The sequence below is a fragment of the Engraulis encrasicolus genome, chromosome 19 (assembly GCF_034702125.1).
Source record: "Engraulis encrasicolus isolate BLACKSEA-1 chromosome 19, IST_EnEncr_1.0, whole genome shotgun sequence".
In the NCBI taxonomy this organism is placed as follows: Eukaryota; Metazoa; Chordata; class Actinopteri; order Clupeiformes; family Engraulidae; genus Engraulis; species Engraulis encrasicolus.
Genome location: NC_085875.1, coordinates 48822740 through 48834533, shown reverse-complemented (window position 1 = coordinate 48834533; position 11794 = coordinate 48822740). Strand labels below are relative to the sequence as shown.

The 11794-nt window shown below is 42.7% G+C and overlaps 1 protein-coding gene across 1 annotated transcript; it reads left to right on the top strand.

The window, feature by feature from the left end:
* The first annotated feature begins 2880 nt into the window (after positions 1-2880).
* On the top strand, positions 2881-9652 carry LOC134470252 (probable G-protein coupled receptor 132). Its single transcript, XM_063224279.1, has 4 exons — positions 2881-3109; positions 5101-5418; positions 5975-6184; positions 6501-9652. Exons 1-4 carry the CDS (start codon positions 2960-2962, stop codon positions 6855-6857), a joined length of 1035 nt encoding a protein of 344 aa, XP_063080349.1. The 5' UTR covers positions 2881-2959; the 3' UTR covers positions 6858-9652.
* Positions 9653-11794: the final 2142 nt, after the last annotated feature.

Sequence of the window (11794 nt, the reverse complement as noted above, 5' to 3'; positions counted from 1 at the left end):
GTAACTGAGTCATCAGGGCCCTCAGTATATAGGGGGCCCATACAGTGCCTGATGTATGTAGGGGGGTCCATTGGAGCTGTTTGTACATTGGACCCACAATTTGCTACTACTCCCCTGCCGTTACTCACCAGACAGATGCTGCGTCTACCCTCAACTTCCTCTTCTTATGCTAACAGTGGCATGTGTGTGCATTTCCCTCCTCATAACCAAACTCTCCCTCCTATCTCGCTCACACACAAAGGACCGTTAGAGCAGTATTGTTTTATTACCTGAAGGGCTTGTTCACTTTTCTGAACGTGTAGCCTATGAGATCAGAGAGAATGAAAAAACGGAGTGCAATGGTTCTCCTTGTTATTTTAACTCACCTGAGTGATCAGGATATACCTTCTGGTCAGCTTTTTTAAAATAGTTTTTTTTTGCCTTTTATTATTATTTTTGTGACAGATCAGTGAGAGATATAGACAGGAAGCTAGTGGGGATAGAAAGGGGTACGGACCCAGGCTGGAATCGAACCCGGGTCACTGGTGAAGCAGGCGAGTACCCTAAGAGCCACGGTAGGGCCCGTTTTTAAAAAATAATAGTGGACGTTTTAACACGTCTCTTAGTTGGGTGAGGTGACAGAGGGAGGATGTGAGGCGCATCGGCAAAAACCTCTGAAACCTCACTACCGAGTGCTTGACTGAACATACTGCAGTAGCCTACTACACTGAACATGCTGACACACTCAACCATCTGCTGCACACCTTTCTCTTCAGAGGTAAGAAAGAAAAACAGTTTTCAGCAATTTTACTTCAGACGATATTTAATAATCAACTCAAACCGCCTAACTAGTTGCTTATGCTTATGATAGGTAAGCTGAATGGTTTAAACGTATACATTACTTGAAGTCTACTCTAAAACTGCTATATTAAATAATGAACATTTGTATACCATTTTCAGAATTATAGTCATTACTTAAGTATTGGTATTTGTGGATTTGGTCAAGATCTTTAATGGGAATTGCAGCTAAAACCTGCATTACATTTTTGGCTGAAGTATTAATCGTATCCCAAACACTACATAGGCCTACATGGACATCCAAACAGCATTGTCAATATTATCAATACTGTCAATATTACTGTTTGGTATTGTTTCCCTTGGAGTCTAAAATGTCAACAAAAAAGCTTTAATTCTGAAGCATCTGATCAATAGAGGAACAATGTGCTTTTGCAATGTTTAAGTATGTTACTGTCCCACATACTATAGATACTGTATGATGGAACATAAGCCAAACCACAAGTCATAAACTGATTCATGAACGATAGCCCTCTGTGCTAGGGGGAGTCCCAATGAGAGGAACATTTTACTGTTTTAAGCTGTTAAAGATGACTTGATAAAATCTATCATACAGCACATGTATTGTATATCCTTTTGCAGACTATGCTTTATAGACTGGTTCAGGTGCAATGGTTTATACATAGGCCTAAGCTTAACCCTTGTAAGGTGAGATTCACTGGCCTTGGCTCATTTTCTGTGAGAACCATGAATGTGGGAGGAAAAAGAGTGCAGATAGGCCTTTCATGAGGTCCTTCAGTTTTGCATCACTGTTACAACCGTGTGCAAGAAGAGCACTAGTGGCTCATTCTGTTAAAAAAAAAGAAAGAAAAAAAAGATTTTTCTATGAGCCCGGATCAAATGGACGGACCCAAACACCTTCTGTGTGACAACACCTTACAAGGGTTAAGAAAGACCATGCATGGTGCACTGCCTATCAGGTCAGTATCTAAAGTTCAAGCAGAGAGTGTATGTCAACTTAAATCCTAAAATAAGTCAACCGAAACTTGACCAGACAAGGTATGACTGATCTGTCATACACAGATACAAATGAAATGCTCTAGCTGGGCGAAGTTAAAATAAAATGCAGAACTTGGGGCTGAAGATGAACAGCAATTTCCTGTGTGACTATTAAAATAGTCTTGTGAAGAAATTCCACTCGTAGGTTTATTTCTAAGAAAGCCTATATGCCTTCAGTCACACACCTCTATCTGTCTGCCTGTCTGGCTGTGCCAGTGCTTTTCCTGATTTGTCAGCATTTCATTTGCTTAGTCAGAAACACAAACACACAGTAAAACATTGCAAGTCAGTTAAACGTAAAAAGGCAAGTGGCCCTGCTGCCTTATGTTTGTAAGTTAACTCAACTCAAATCTTAACTCAACTCGACACTCGATGCTTTCTCAAATTAACTTACAAACTTAAGCTAGCAGTTTGTAAGTTAACTCAACATGAATCTTAACTCAACTCAATGTTTTCTCAAGTTAACTTTCAAACGTTTCACTGGCTGCAATGTTTTACAGTGCAGGTATGCTGCAGTGCTGTATGGCTGTAGATCCATATGATCATTGGTGAACTCCAGTTCAGGTATTCCAGTTTCCAGATTGCATTGCATGCCCTAGTATGTACTGCATGTTAAGTTTTCCAATTCAATATGATCTGAAGTAATGAACAAAGATCCAAGGCTTTGATATAAAAGAGATCAGAATTGAATAAAGTAGAAGTATTTTTGCAAACATGATTACAACACTGTGGTATGATATTACATGGTTTCAAAATTGTAATATGTCATACTACGAGTGTTGTAATTACATCTGGAAGAGTACTTCTACTTCTAGTAGAAGTAAATTGGGCTGCTTCGTAAAAAGGGCATCTAGGCGTGTTTTTCTGCATATTCATGGTCTTAGGAATGAATAGGGTTTGACTCAAATTTAGAGCTTCCAGTCGAGTTTTGAGCATGTTTTGGGCGTGCAATCTTGTCTATTTTACCTTTTAGCCATTATCAATATTCTAGCCTACTTTATACAACTCTGAAGTAGACGCTGTCTTTCTTTTTTGTCTTTCAGTGAATATAAGTCACCAGTTACGAATATAGGTCACCAATAACGGAATATAGGTCACCAGTTACGGGGCCAGCCAGGTACTGAACATGACCGCAGGAGCACTTCCTGTCAACCTGACGCTGAACTGCAGCATGCCGTATGAGACGCATCGCGTGCCCCTCGTCCTCCTCTACAGCCTGATGTTCATCGTGGGGGTACCTGCCAACCTGGTTACCGTCTGGATGACCCTGGTCCAGGTGAGGCAGAGGAAGATGCATCTAGTATACCAGGACCCTTTCCTGTTATCACCACACAAGTGAAAAAAAAAGATCTGGAGACCTGCCTACTATAAATCCTGTAGGGGGTGTGTGCTTTACAATAGACTATGGCTGTTCATTGGGTGTTACGAATATGTATAATTTTAACCTGACTCTCGCTCAGTGCGAGCTCACGAAGTGTAACGAAGATGCACGAAGCACTCGGGGTCTCGCGAGAGCCAGGCTAGTATAATTTGGCATACCTAGCCATAACCAATCGTATCAGTAAGCCCATGCGACTTTGTTGCTGTCGACCAACGTTGACGGAACCATGTGAGCGAGAACTTGTTGTCACGATGTGGGTGTTATTAAATACAGCGCATTTGCAGTCGGCCACAAATATGAACGAGACGATGAGCTCGCACCGGTTTGCTCTACTAACACACCACGTGTGAGGAGTGGGGGGACAGGCATTGAGGAGGAGCTGAAGTGGGGACCTGCGCAAACTTGTGTAGAGGTGTGAGACAAGACCCATATACACACGTGAGTGAGTTGTTGACCAACCAGTTCATGGGCGCGTGACCTCGGAGGCAGTCCGCCGACGAGCGTTGAAGGGGATAAGCAACTGCAGAGGTTGCAAGATCTGACTGCAGCCGCATTCATCCCGCGATAGTTTTACACCATGTGACATGTCACCTCGTCAACGCAACGTCGACGAAATTTCGAAGTTTGACAGGAAATCTAACCGTCATGCAGCATTTTCCATCCAGGGTGCATTGCTGTCTAAATGCGCATGCATGCGTTGACACATCTCGAATGCACCTAGTTGTGCATATCTATTCAAACAACCTGCAGTCATCATCACCTTTCCACGCCTCCGGGCTCTCTCATTGGAGAGAGACTGGGACTCTGATCTGGTCCGTTCGCCGAGGGTATACTCCATGCTGTCTTTCAGATCAGAACGATTGTGTAAAGCAGCATGGGATTTTCCAGGCCACCTGGACCGCATTTCTCGAAAGCATCATTACTAACCCAGTTAGCAACTTACTGGGGAACTTTTGGGGGACTTTTTGACATTCAACATCCCAAATGCAAATGAAAAAACGACCATTGAATTGGGCTTTTGTGATATATTGAATCAAACTGCAGTCGTCAATGACGTTTTGTGACGTCATCACAAGGCCATAAGCACAAGGGAGGACGGGAGTTAGGATCATGGAAAGAAGCCCCTGACTGTGTGCTCAGGCCAGTGTACAAGCATGGTCTATTTCCATATGATAAGGGGATGGCGATACACCAGGAACCTTTTGAACAATGCTTTTGGGCAATTATACTGCAACATTTTATACACAGTAAATGTTGTGGTGTTAATTCAACACTTACAGAGTTCATTTAAGTCCAAATGGACTCAAATGAACTCTCTAAGTGTTAAATGAGCACTGCAGAATTTACTGTGTATGGGCAGTTTATCACTTCAACACTTTCATCAGAACGTGCATCAGCAGTAGACCACTTTTCTCAACCATTTCATCTGAAAATTATCAGCAGTTTTTGGGGTTGCCCAGTAAGATTGCTCAAAATGTTACCCTATGTTTCATCACCATTACATGTGAATTAAAACCTCAATTACAACATATCCTCACACAACATGAGCATCCAAAAGTCATTTTCCGTCTTGTGAAAATTCTGCAATTTTTCACTTTTGGCCAATCAGTGCCCTCCTGGCAAGTGGGGGCCCCTAGGCTACAGTCATATCCAGCCTGTCCGTTTATCCGGCCCTGTAAGAGGCTATGTCAATTTTCAGTGTTGCCAGATTGGGTGGTTTTCTGCCTAATTGGGCTGCTTAGGATGGGTAAAAAGGGCATTTAGGCATGTTTTTCTGCAGATTTATGGACATAGAAATGAATAGGATTGGTTATAAATTAGAGCTTCCAGGCGGGTTTTGTCTATTTTACCATTTTTTTGCCATTTTGAATATTCCTGTGATGCAGGTGAGGCGTAAGAACGTGCTGGGCGTCTACCTGTTCAGCCTGTCGGTGTGCGACCTGATGTACCTGTGCACGCTGCCCTTTTGGGGGCTCTACATCTACCGCCGGCACAGCTGGGTGTGGGGCTCGATGGCGTGCAAGTGGATCGGCTACATCTTCTTCAACAATATGTACATCAGCATCTTCCTGCTGTGCTGTGTCTCCGTGGATCGCTATGTTGCCGTGGTGTACTCCTTGGAGTCCCGAGGCAGCCGCAAGACAAGGCACGCCTGGGCCATCACCGCCGCCATTGTGATATTCGTGGCACTTATTCACGTCCAGGTCTTTACATTACATTACATTACATTACATCTCTCATCTAGACACATGCACACATACCCACACACCATTCATACCATTACACATACACACCCCACACACACACACACACACATTACAATACACACATTACATTAGACTTTGCTGATCTTTTTATTCAAAGGCATGTTTGTGGTATTCATCTTCGTCCAGGTGGTTACGTTGCATTACATCAGTTGTTCCCAACTTTTTTTCATACGCATCTTTACCCTTGCAAACTTTGGTGACAATAACAAGATGTTGTGCCGTGGCATAATTCCAGAGTGTAACATCTTATTAATGTTATATATGTATGTATGTTATTTATTTATTTGTGTAATGAATTGCCTAAATTTTATTCATTACAGTAATGTCAGGGTCACATGGAGTCATTATCTGCCCTTGCCTGTCTCGCACTTGTAGTAGTAACGTTGTACTTGTCTTTATGCATGAGGCAGTGATAAATGTGATTTTAATGTCTGAAGAGTTATCTATAGCGAGGAAATTTACAATAAAGCCGACTTTGAACTTTGACCTCTAGGTGTTCAACATGGACGAGGGGTCGGCGGACGCCCAGCAGGAGCAGCGTTGCTTTGAGCCGGGCCAGAACAGCGCCATGGTGACGGGCTTCAACTACGCCCGCTTCCTGATCGGCTTCCTGGTCCCCTTTTGCATCCTGGTGGTCACCAACCGCACCATCCTCTCCAGCATCCAGAAAAGTGACAGCATCAAGGTCATGCAGAAGATCAAGGTGCGTCGCATTGGAGGAATGTGTGTACTGTACTAAGAGGGTCTTTGTTTTGTTGAAATACACCCAACTGGTGTACTTTTACAAGGTCTTTGGGTGCAATCAAACACATTTACAATTTTTTTGTTGAAAGGCCTCACTCTCGAGTGTAGTTCTTGTATTTTATTTTAGTGGGTTAGCATGACGTTTCAGCATAAGTCTGAAGAAGGTTACCATGACGTTTCGTCTGTCTGCCATGCTAACCTACTAAAATAACACATAAGAACTTAACTTCCTTTGTGATTAACAAACATACTCTGCCCCACTATTTCCTTTCAAGGTGCGTCGGCTGGCTCTGTGCGTGGTGGCCATGTTCCTGGTGTGCTTCGCGCCGTACCACGCCATCCTCCTCAGCCGCGCCATCAGCTTCCACGCCGTGGAGGACAAGTGCGCCTTCGACAGGAGCCTGTACACCCCCTACAGCATCTGCCTGGGCCTGTCCACCATCAACAGCGCCATGAACCCCATCCTGTACGTGCTGTCCAGCGATAACGTGAGGAAGGAGGTGCGCAGGGCCATGAGCAGTATAAGAAGCTGGGGGAGCTCGCAGCGGCACCAGGTCACCGAAAGCAGCGGTGGCCCACAGAAGGGTCTCAGTGCTGCCTCGGAGGCACGCGTCTGCAAAACAGGGCAGTGAAAACTTGGCTTCCGGCTGCCGCGTCATTTCACTCAAATGCCTCCCTCGTTTCACCTTGACACAGGTGTTAACCTAGCCTGGGAAATCCCATGCTACTTTGCACAATCGTTCTGTTCTGTCTCAGTTCTTTTCATCTTGCACCAGATTTTACGATGGGGAGTACAGTTTACGTGAGAACTTAATCAAAGTCTCTGGGATGTGATGTTAGCGTACACTCTCTCACAGGCAGGTTGTCTGTGAAATAGAAAGGAAACCCTGGAAGAACACCACTGATGAGTAGTAGTGACTTGTGGATTGTGGACATGGATCTCTTGGGGGGAGACAAGTATGGCCTTCCCTTACATGTTCTGGGAACAAGAGGACCTGCAGTTCTGGACAAACAAAGATTGATGGATATTATTTGTACCATATCATATGGATCTGCTGTTCTGGACCTGGGAGAATAGGCGTGCACAGATAGGGATACGGTGGTGCTAGACCAGAGCACCTACCCCTTTGTCCCACTGAAAGTTCCTTTTTTTTTCTAAAAATATACTGTGGACTTGATCACCTACAAATGCTTGACGATCAATAGCATGTCACAAAAATGCCCAGATATATAATATATAGCCACTATACCCAGCGAGGCAGCTGGAAGTTCCACATGCCCCGCACCTGCCCTCGAGCATCTGCCCCTCAAAATGTCTGTGCACGCCCCTGCCTGGGAGCCTGGAATTACAAAGATGTTGTTGGAACTGAGAGGTTGAACCAAATACTGTGGACTTCTGGACTTGCAAACATGGTATTCCAAAGATATTCTCAGAGTAAAAACAATGTTTGGTAGGTACACTGTAAAACATTGCAGCCAGTTAAAGGTAAAAAAGCAAGTAGCTCTGCTGCCTCAACGTTCTCGGAACGGTTTCACCGTTTGGCCTTATACCTTATAAGCTGACCATATTTACGTACATTCTGTTTATCTGCATGTTTCTGTAGCGTTTCTGTAGCAAGACATTATGTGACCTACAGTACCTCCCTCCTACAGCCGCAGACTCGTTGACAATAGGCATAATCTGCTCACATCTGTTCTGCTGATTAGACTGATGCGTAGGAGTGTGCTTTTGCACATGGGCCCCATAGAGCTGAGCTACTGTGAGTACGACAGGGTGCATTGCTTCTCAAAGTCCTTAACCCTTATGCTTATACGCTTGATCTAGTCAGACTGTGTGCAATGTGCAGTGATCGTTAAGGGACACTGTGTGAGATGTTTAGTTATTTATTTCCAGAATTCATGCTGCCCATTCACTAATGTTACCTTTTTCATGAATACTGACCACCACCATCAAATTCTAAGTATTCATTATGACCGGAAAAATTGCACTTTTCATACATGAAAAGGGGGATCTTCTCCATGGTCCACCATTTTGAATTTCCAAAAATAGCCATTTTTAGCTGCAAAAATGACTGTACTTGGATCTTACTAGAAAGTATTTGTTTATTACTTAAACTTTCATGTAAATATCAAATTTAGAAAATTTAAAAATAGGCAGCCCAGTTTCAATGAGCAGCATAGTTGCAGTACCTTTTTTGACCATTTCCTGCACAGTGTCCCTTTAAAGCAAAATGGAATGATCAAAATGTTGTTGATGGGGTTTGAGTATAATTTTCCCCCTTAATTATGTGGCTGAAGGACAGCCACGAATAAAAAGAAAAACCTTAGTCTAGCTTCTCAGGCTAAGGATCACTAACTCTACCAAAAACTTAAGTAGTATTTCACTTATGCACAACTCTGCTGATCTACGATAGCATCCAGTTTTGACTGCTAGTCATTATACTTGACTTTGTAGCTTGTGCACATGTTCAGTTAGTCAGAAGCTCTGTATGAGAACTACCAAGCCTGTCTACTGAGTATCCTGTGGGCTGAGATTGCACGTAATCACACCAGCAGACATGTACTCACCCACATGCATACACAAACACACACACACATAACCACATTCGAGCAGGTAGTTATGCGCACAAAGGAACAAAGGAAACTCAGACAATTCTTCAAGTTGCTTACGAGAGCAAAAAAAAAACAACAGACAAGCACATTGCACAAGAACGGAACTCAAACTCAGCCACTGGATTCAAAAATGTGCATCTACGATTGTTGGCTATTTTGTTTGATGAGGCTGTGTACAATATTCAATGTCATAGCAGGCCTATCAGGGGATGTACAGTGGCCTTGCCCTCGGAGACCCCATTGTCGTGTGCTGAGGTGTGCCACAGACTGTGGTGTTCACACCCAAACCACCTATATACATAATAAGAAATCACAACTGCACAACTGCTGTTTCATTAGTGCAGCACTCTGCACAGGGAAGCCAACACGGGAGAGGATGGGCCAGATGCCTCGGGCCCAGGGAGGGGGAGGCAGCATTAAGGGGAGGGCCCATACAGATGACTTTGTCCAAGGCCCAGCCAAAGCTGTCAGTGGCCGTGACTCTGCATGCAATTTAAAATATCTGAACACAAGAGAAAATTACCAGAATTCTTTTCATGATATTTACTATAGGCCTATACTATATTTATGATGTAGAGATTTATCTCTGGGGAAGGTCCAGTATAATCTTATAGCACACAGCATACTGTATGAATGAACAGTAACAATACACTCATGATGTGGCATTAAAATGCAACCGTCATTGGTGATTGTGGTTGTGATTGTGATTATTTGTTGCACTCTAAACAGAATCTTTGCACAACCAAGTCCTGATGTATTACTAAAGGCTCTGTGTCATAGTGGTGTAGCACTATGGTAGTTAAGTGTTTTTCAGTGTCTATCACAACATTCAAGTGGTGGGACAGTGTCTGGTTGGGCACTATATGGTCTGATGTAGCTTATTAGTTAAGAATGTTTGCAATCAATGTAATAAAGGTTTAGCTACATTGCACAAAAGGAATGAGTGCACTAACAGCCATGTGTAAAACTAAAAACTAAAAATTGTGGAAGGGCCAAAGTGGCTACACACACACACACACACTGCCCTGATCATCACTCAGCAGTGAGGCTGTGGACATGACTGCAGCTGCTTTAAAAGACTGGAGGAAAAACTATGAGAACAGACATTTACATTGAACGTGCTTGCACCTACTTCACAAATCTTGAGATGTGTAATCTGTAGCGTTTTTAAGTGCTACACATCTACTTCTTCTTTTAAAACCTTCATTTCCTGTCTCACAAACATGGATGTACAGTACAAGCACTTTTTTCCCACAGGTCATTAAAAATACACTTATCAGGTTTACTGCGTGCTTAAGTAGGCCGGGATGACAAATGGGTGAGTTGTCTCAGGCCCAGGGAGAGAGGGGGCACAGAATCGGGTTCTCATTATTATGTATGTACAGTATTTGGTGTAGCAGGGCCTTGTCCAGATGACTTTGTCCAGGGCCCAGCCAAAGCTGTCAGTGACCCTGAAGAACGACTTCATTCTACTGTCACTTTAAATTATCAATTTGTTTTGCATATATGGTAGCCTATATCTGTCAGGTTGTTCTCACTAATCCAATCTGCTATACTGCGTGAGAAAAGATAAAATGCTCAATTTCCTCTTCGGGTGACAGTTGACAGTTTGTGGTCAGCAAGCTGCAAGTTGTGAGGTTCACTTTCATGTCAGGCTCACTGAGCCGCCATTGGAAGCTTCAGTGTTCACACGGCTCAATTCAACACCACCACATAGTAGGCATATACATCAGGTGTGTGTTGCTAACAGGAAAGTCAACAGGTTTAATCCAATTAGATTTATTTGTACCTTTACTCTTTTTAACGAGTTTGAAAGCCAGGCTCACTCCCTTCCTGAGTATACATTGCAGTATGTCAGATGTTCCATTTGTTCCACCTGTCTGAGTGTGTCACAATAACTATATTAGAATTGTATATATTATACATATATTATACATACATACATATATATATATATATATATATATATATATATATATATATGAAGAGTTCAGATGCAAAACCCTCTAACTCCATTTCTGAAGACCTGCACTTCTATATTTTTAGAGGATATATATATATATATATATATATATATATATATATATATATATATATATATATATATATATATATATATACAGTGCCCTCCATAATTATTGGCACCCCTGGTTGAGATGTGTTAAAAGCCTTAAAAGAAATTCAGTGTTCATTGCAGAAGAATACTGTCACACTGAAAATTGTAGGAAAATGTAGCCTTCAACTCAAATGAATTGTAAGAAAATAAAAAAATCCCTGACTAAAAAAATAATTATTTTTCATTAAATCACCTGTTCCACAATTATTGGCACCCTTAACAATTCCCAGGAAATAAATATAATTGAAGCATTTCTGTCATTTCTACAGTAGTTTACAAAGTTTACCAGAGTATGTAGGAACATTTAATTAGTAATTCATCACTTCCTGTTTCCCTGGGGTATAAATATGACGTGACACCGAGGCCATTTCTCTTATCCACTCTTAAACATGGGAAAGACAAAGGAACACAGCATACAAGTGAGGCAGATGTGCGTCGACCTTCACAGGTCAGGCAGAGGCTACAAGAAGATTGCCACTCAACTGCAGCTGCCCATATCCACTGTGAGAGGAATAATTAAGAAGTTCAAAACAACTGGAACAGTGGTAAACAAGCCTGGACGAGGACCCAAGTTTTTTTGCCACCACGCACAGTGATGAGGATGGTAAGAGAAATCAAAAGATCTCCAAAGCTCACTGTTACAGAATTACAACAAATGGTAGCATCCTGGGGTCACAAAGTCTCCAAATCAACCATCAGGCGCTGTCTACACGCCAACAAGCTGTTTGGGAGGCATGCACGGAGAAAACCTTTCCTCACTCACAATCGTAAACGCAAGCGTCTGGAGTTCGCCAAGCGGTATTGGGGCTTCAACTGTGACCGTGTGCTTTGGTCAGATGA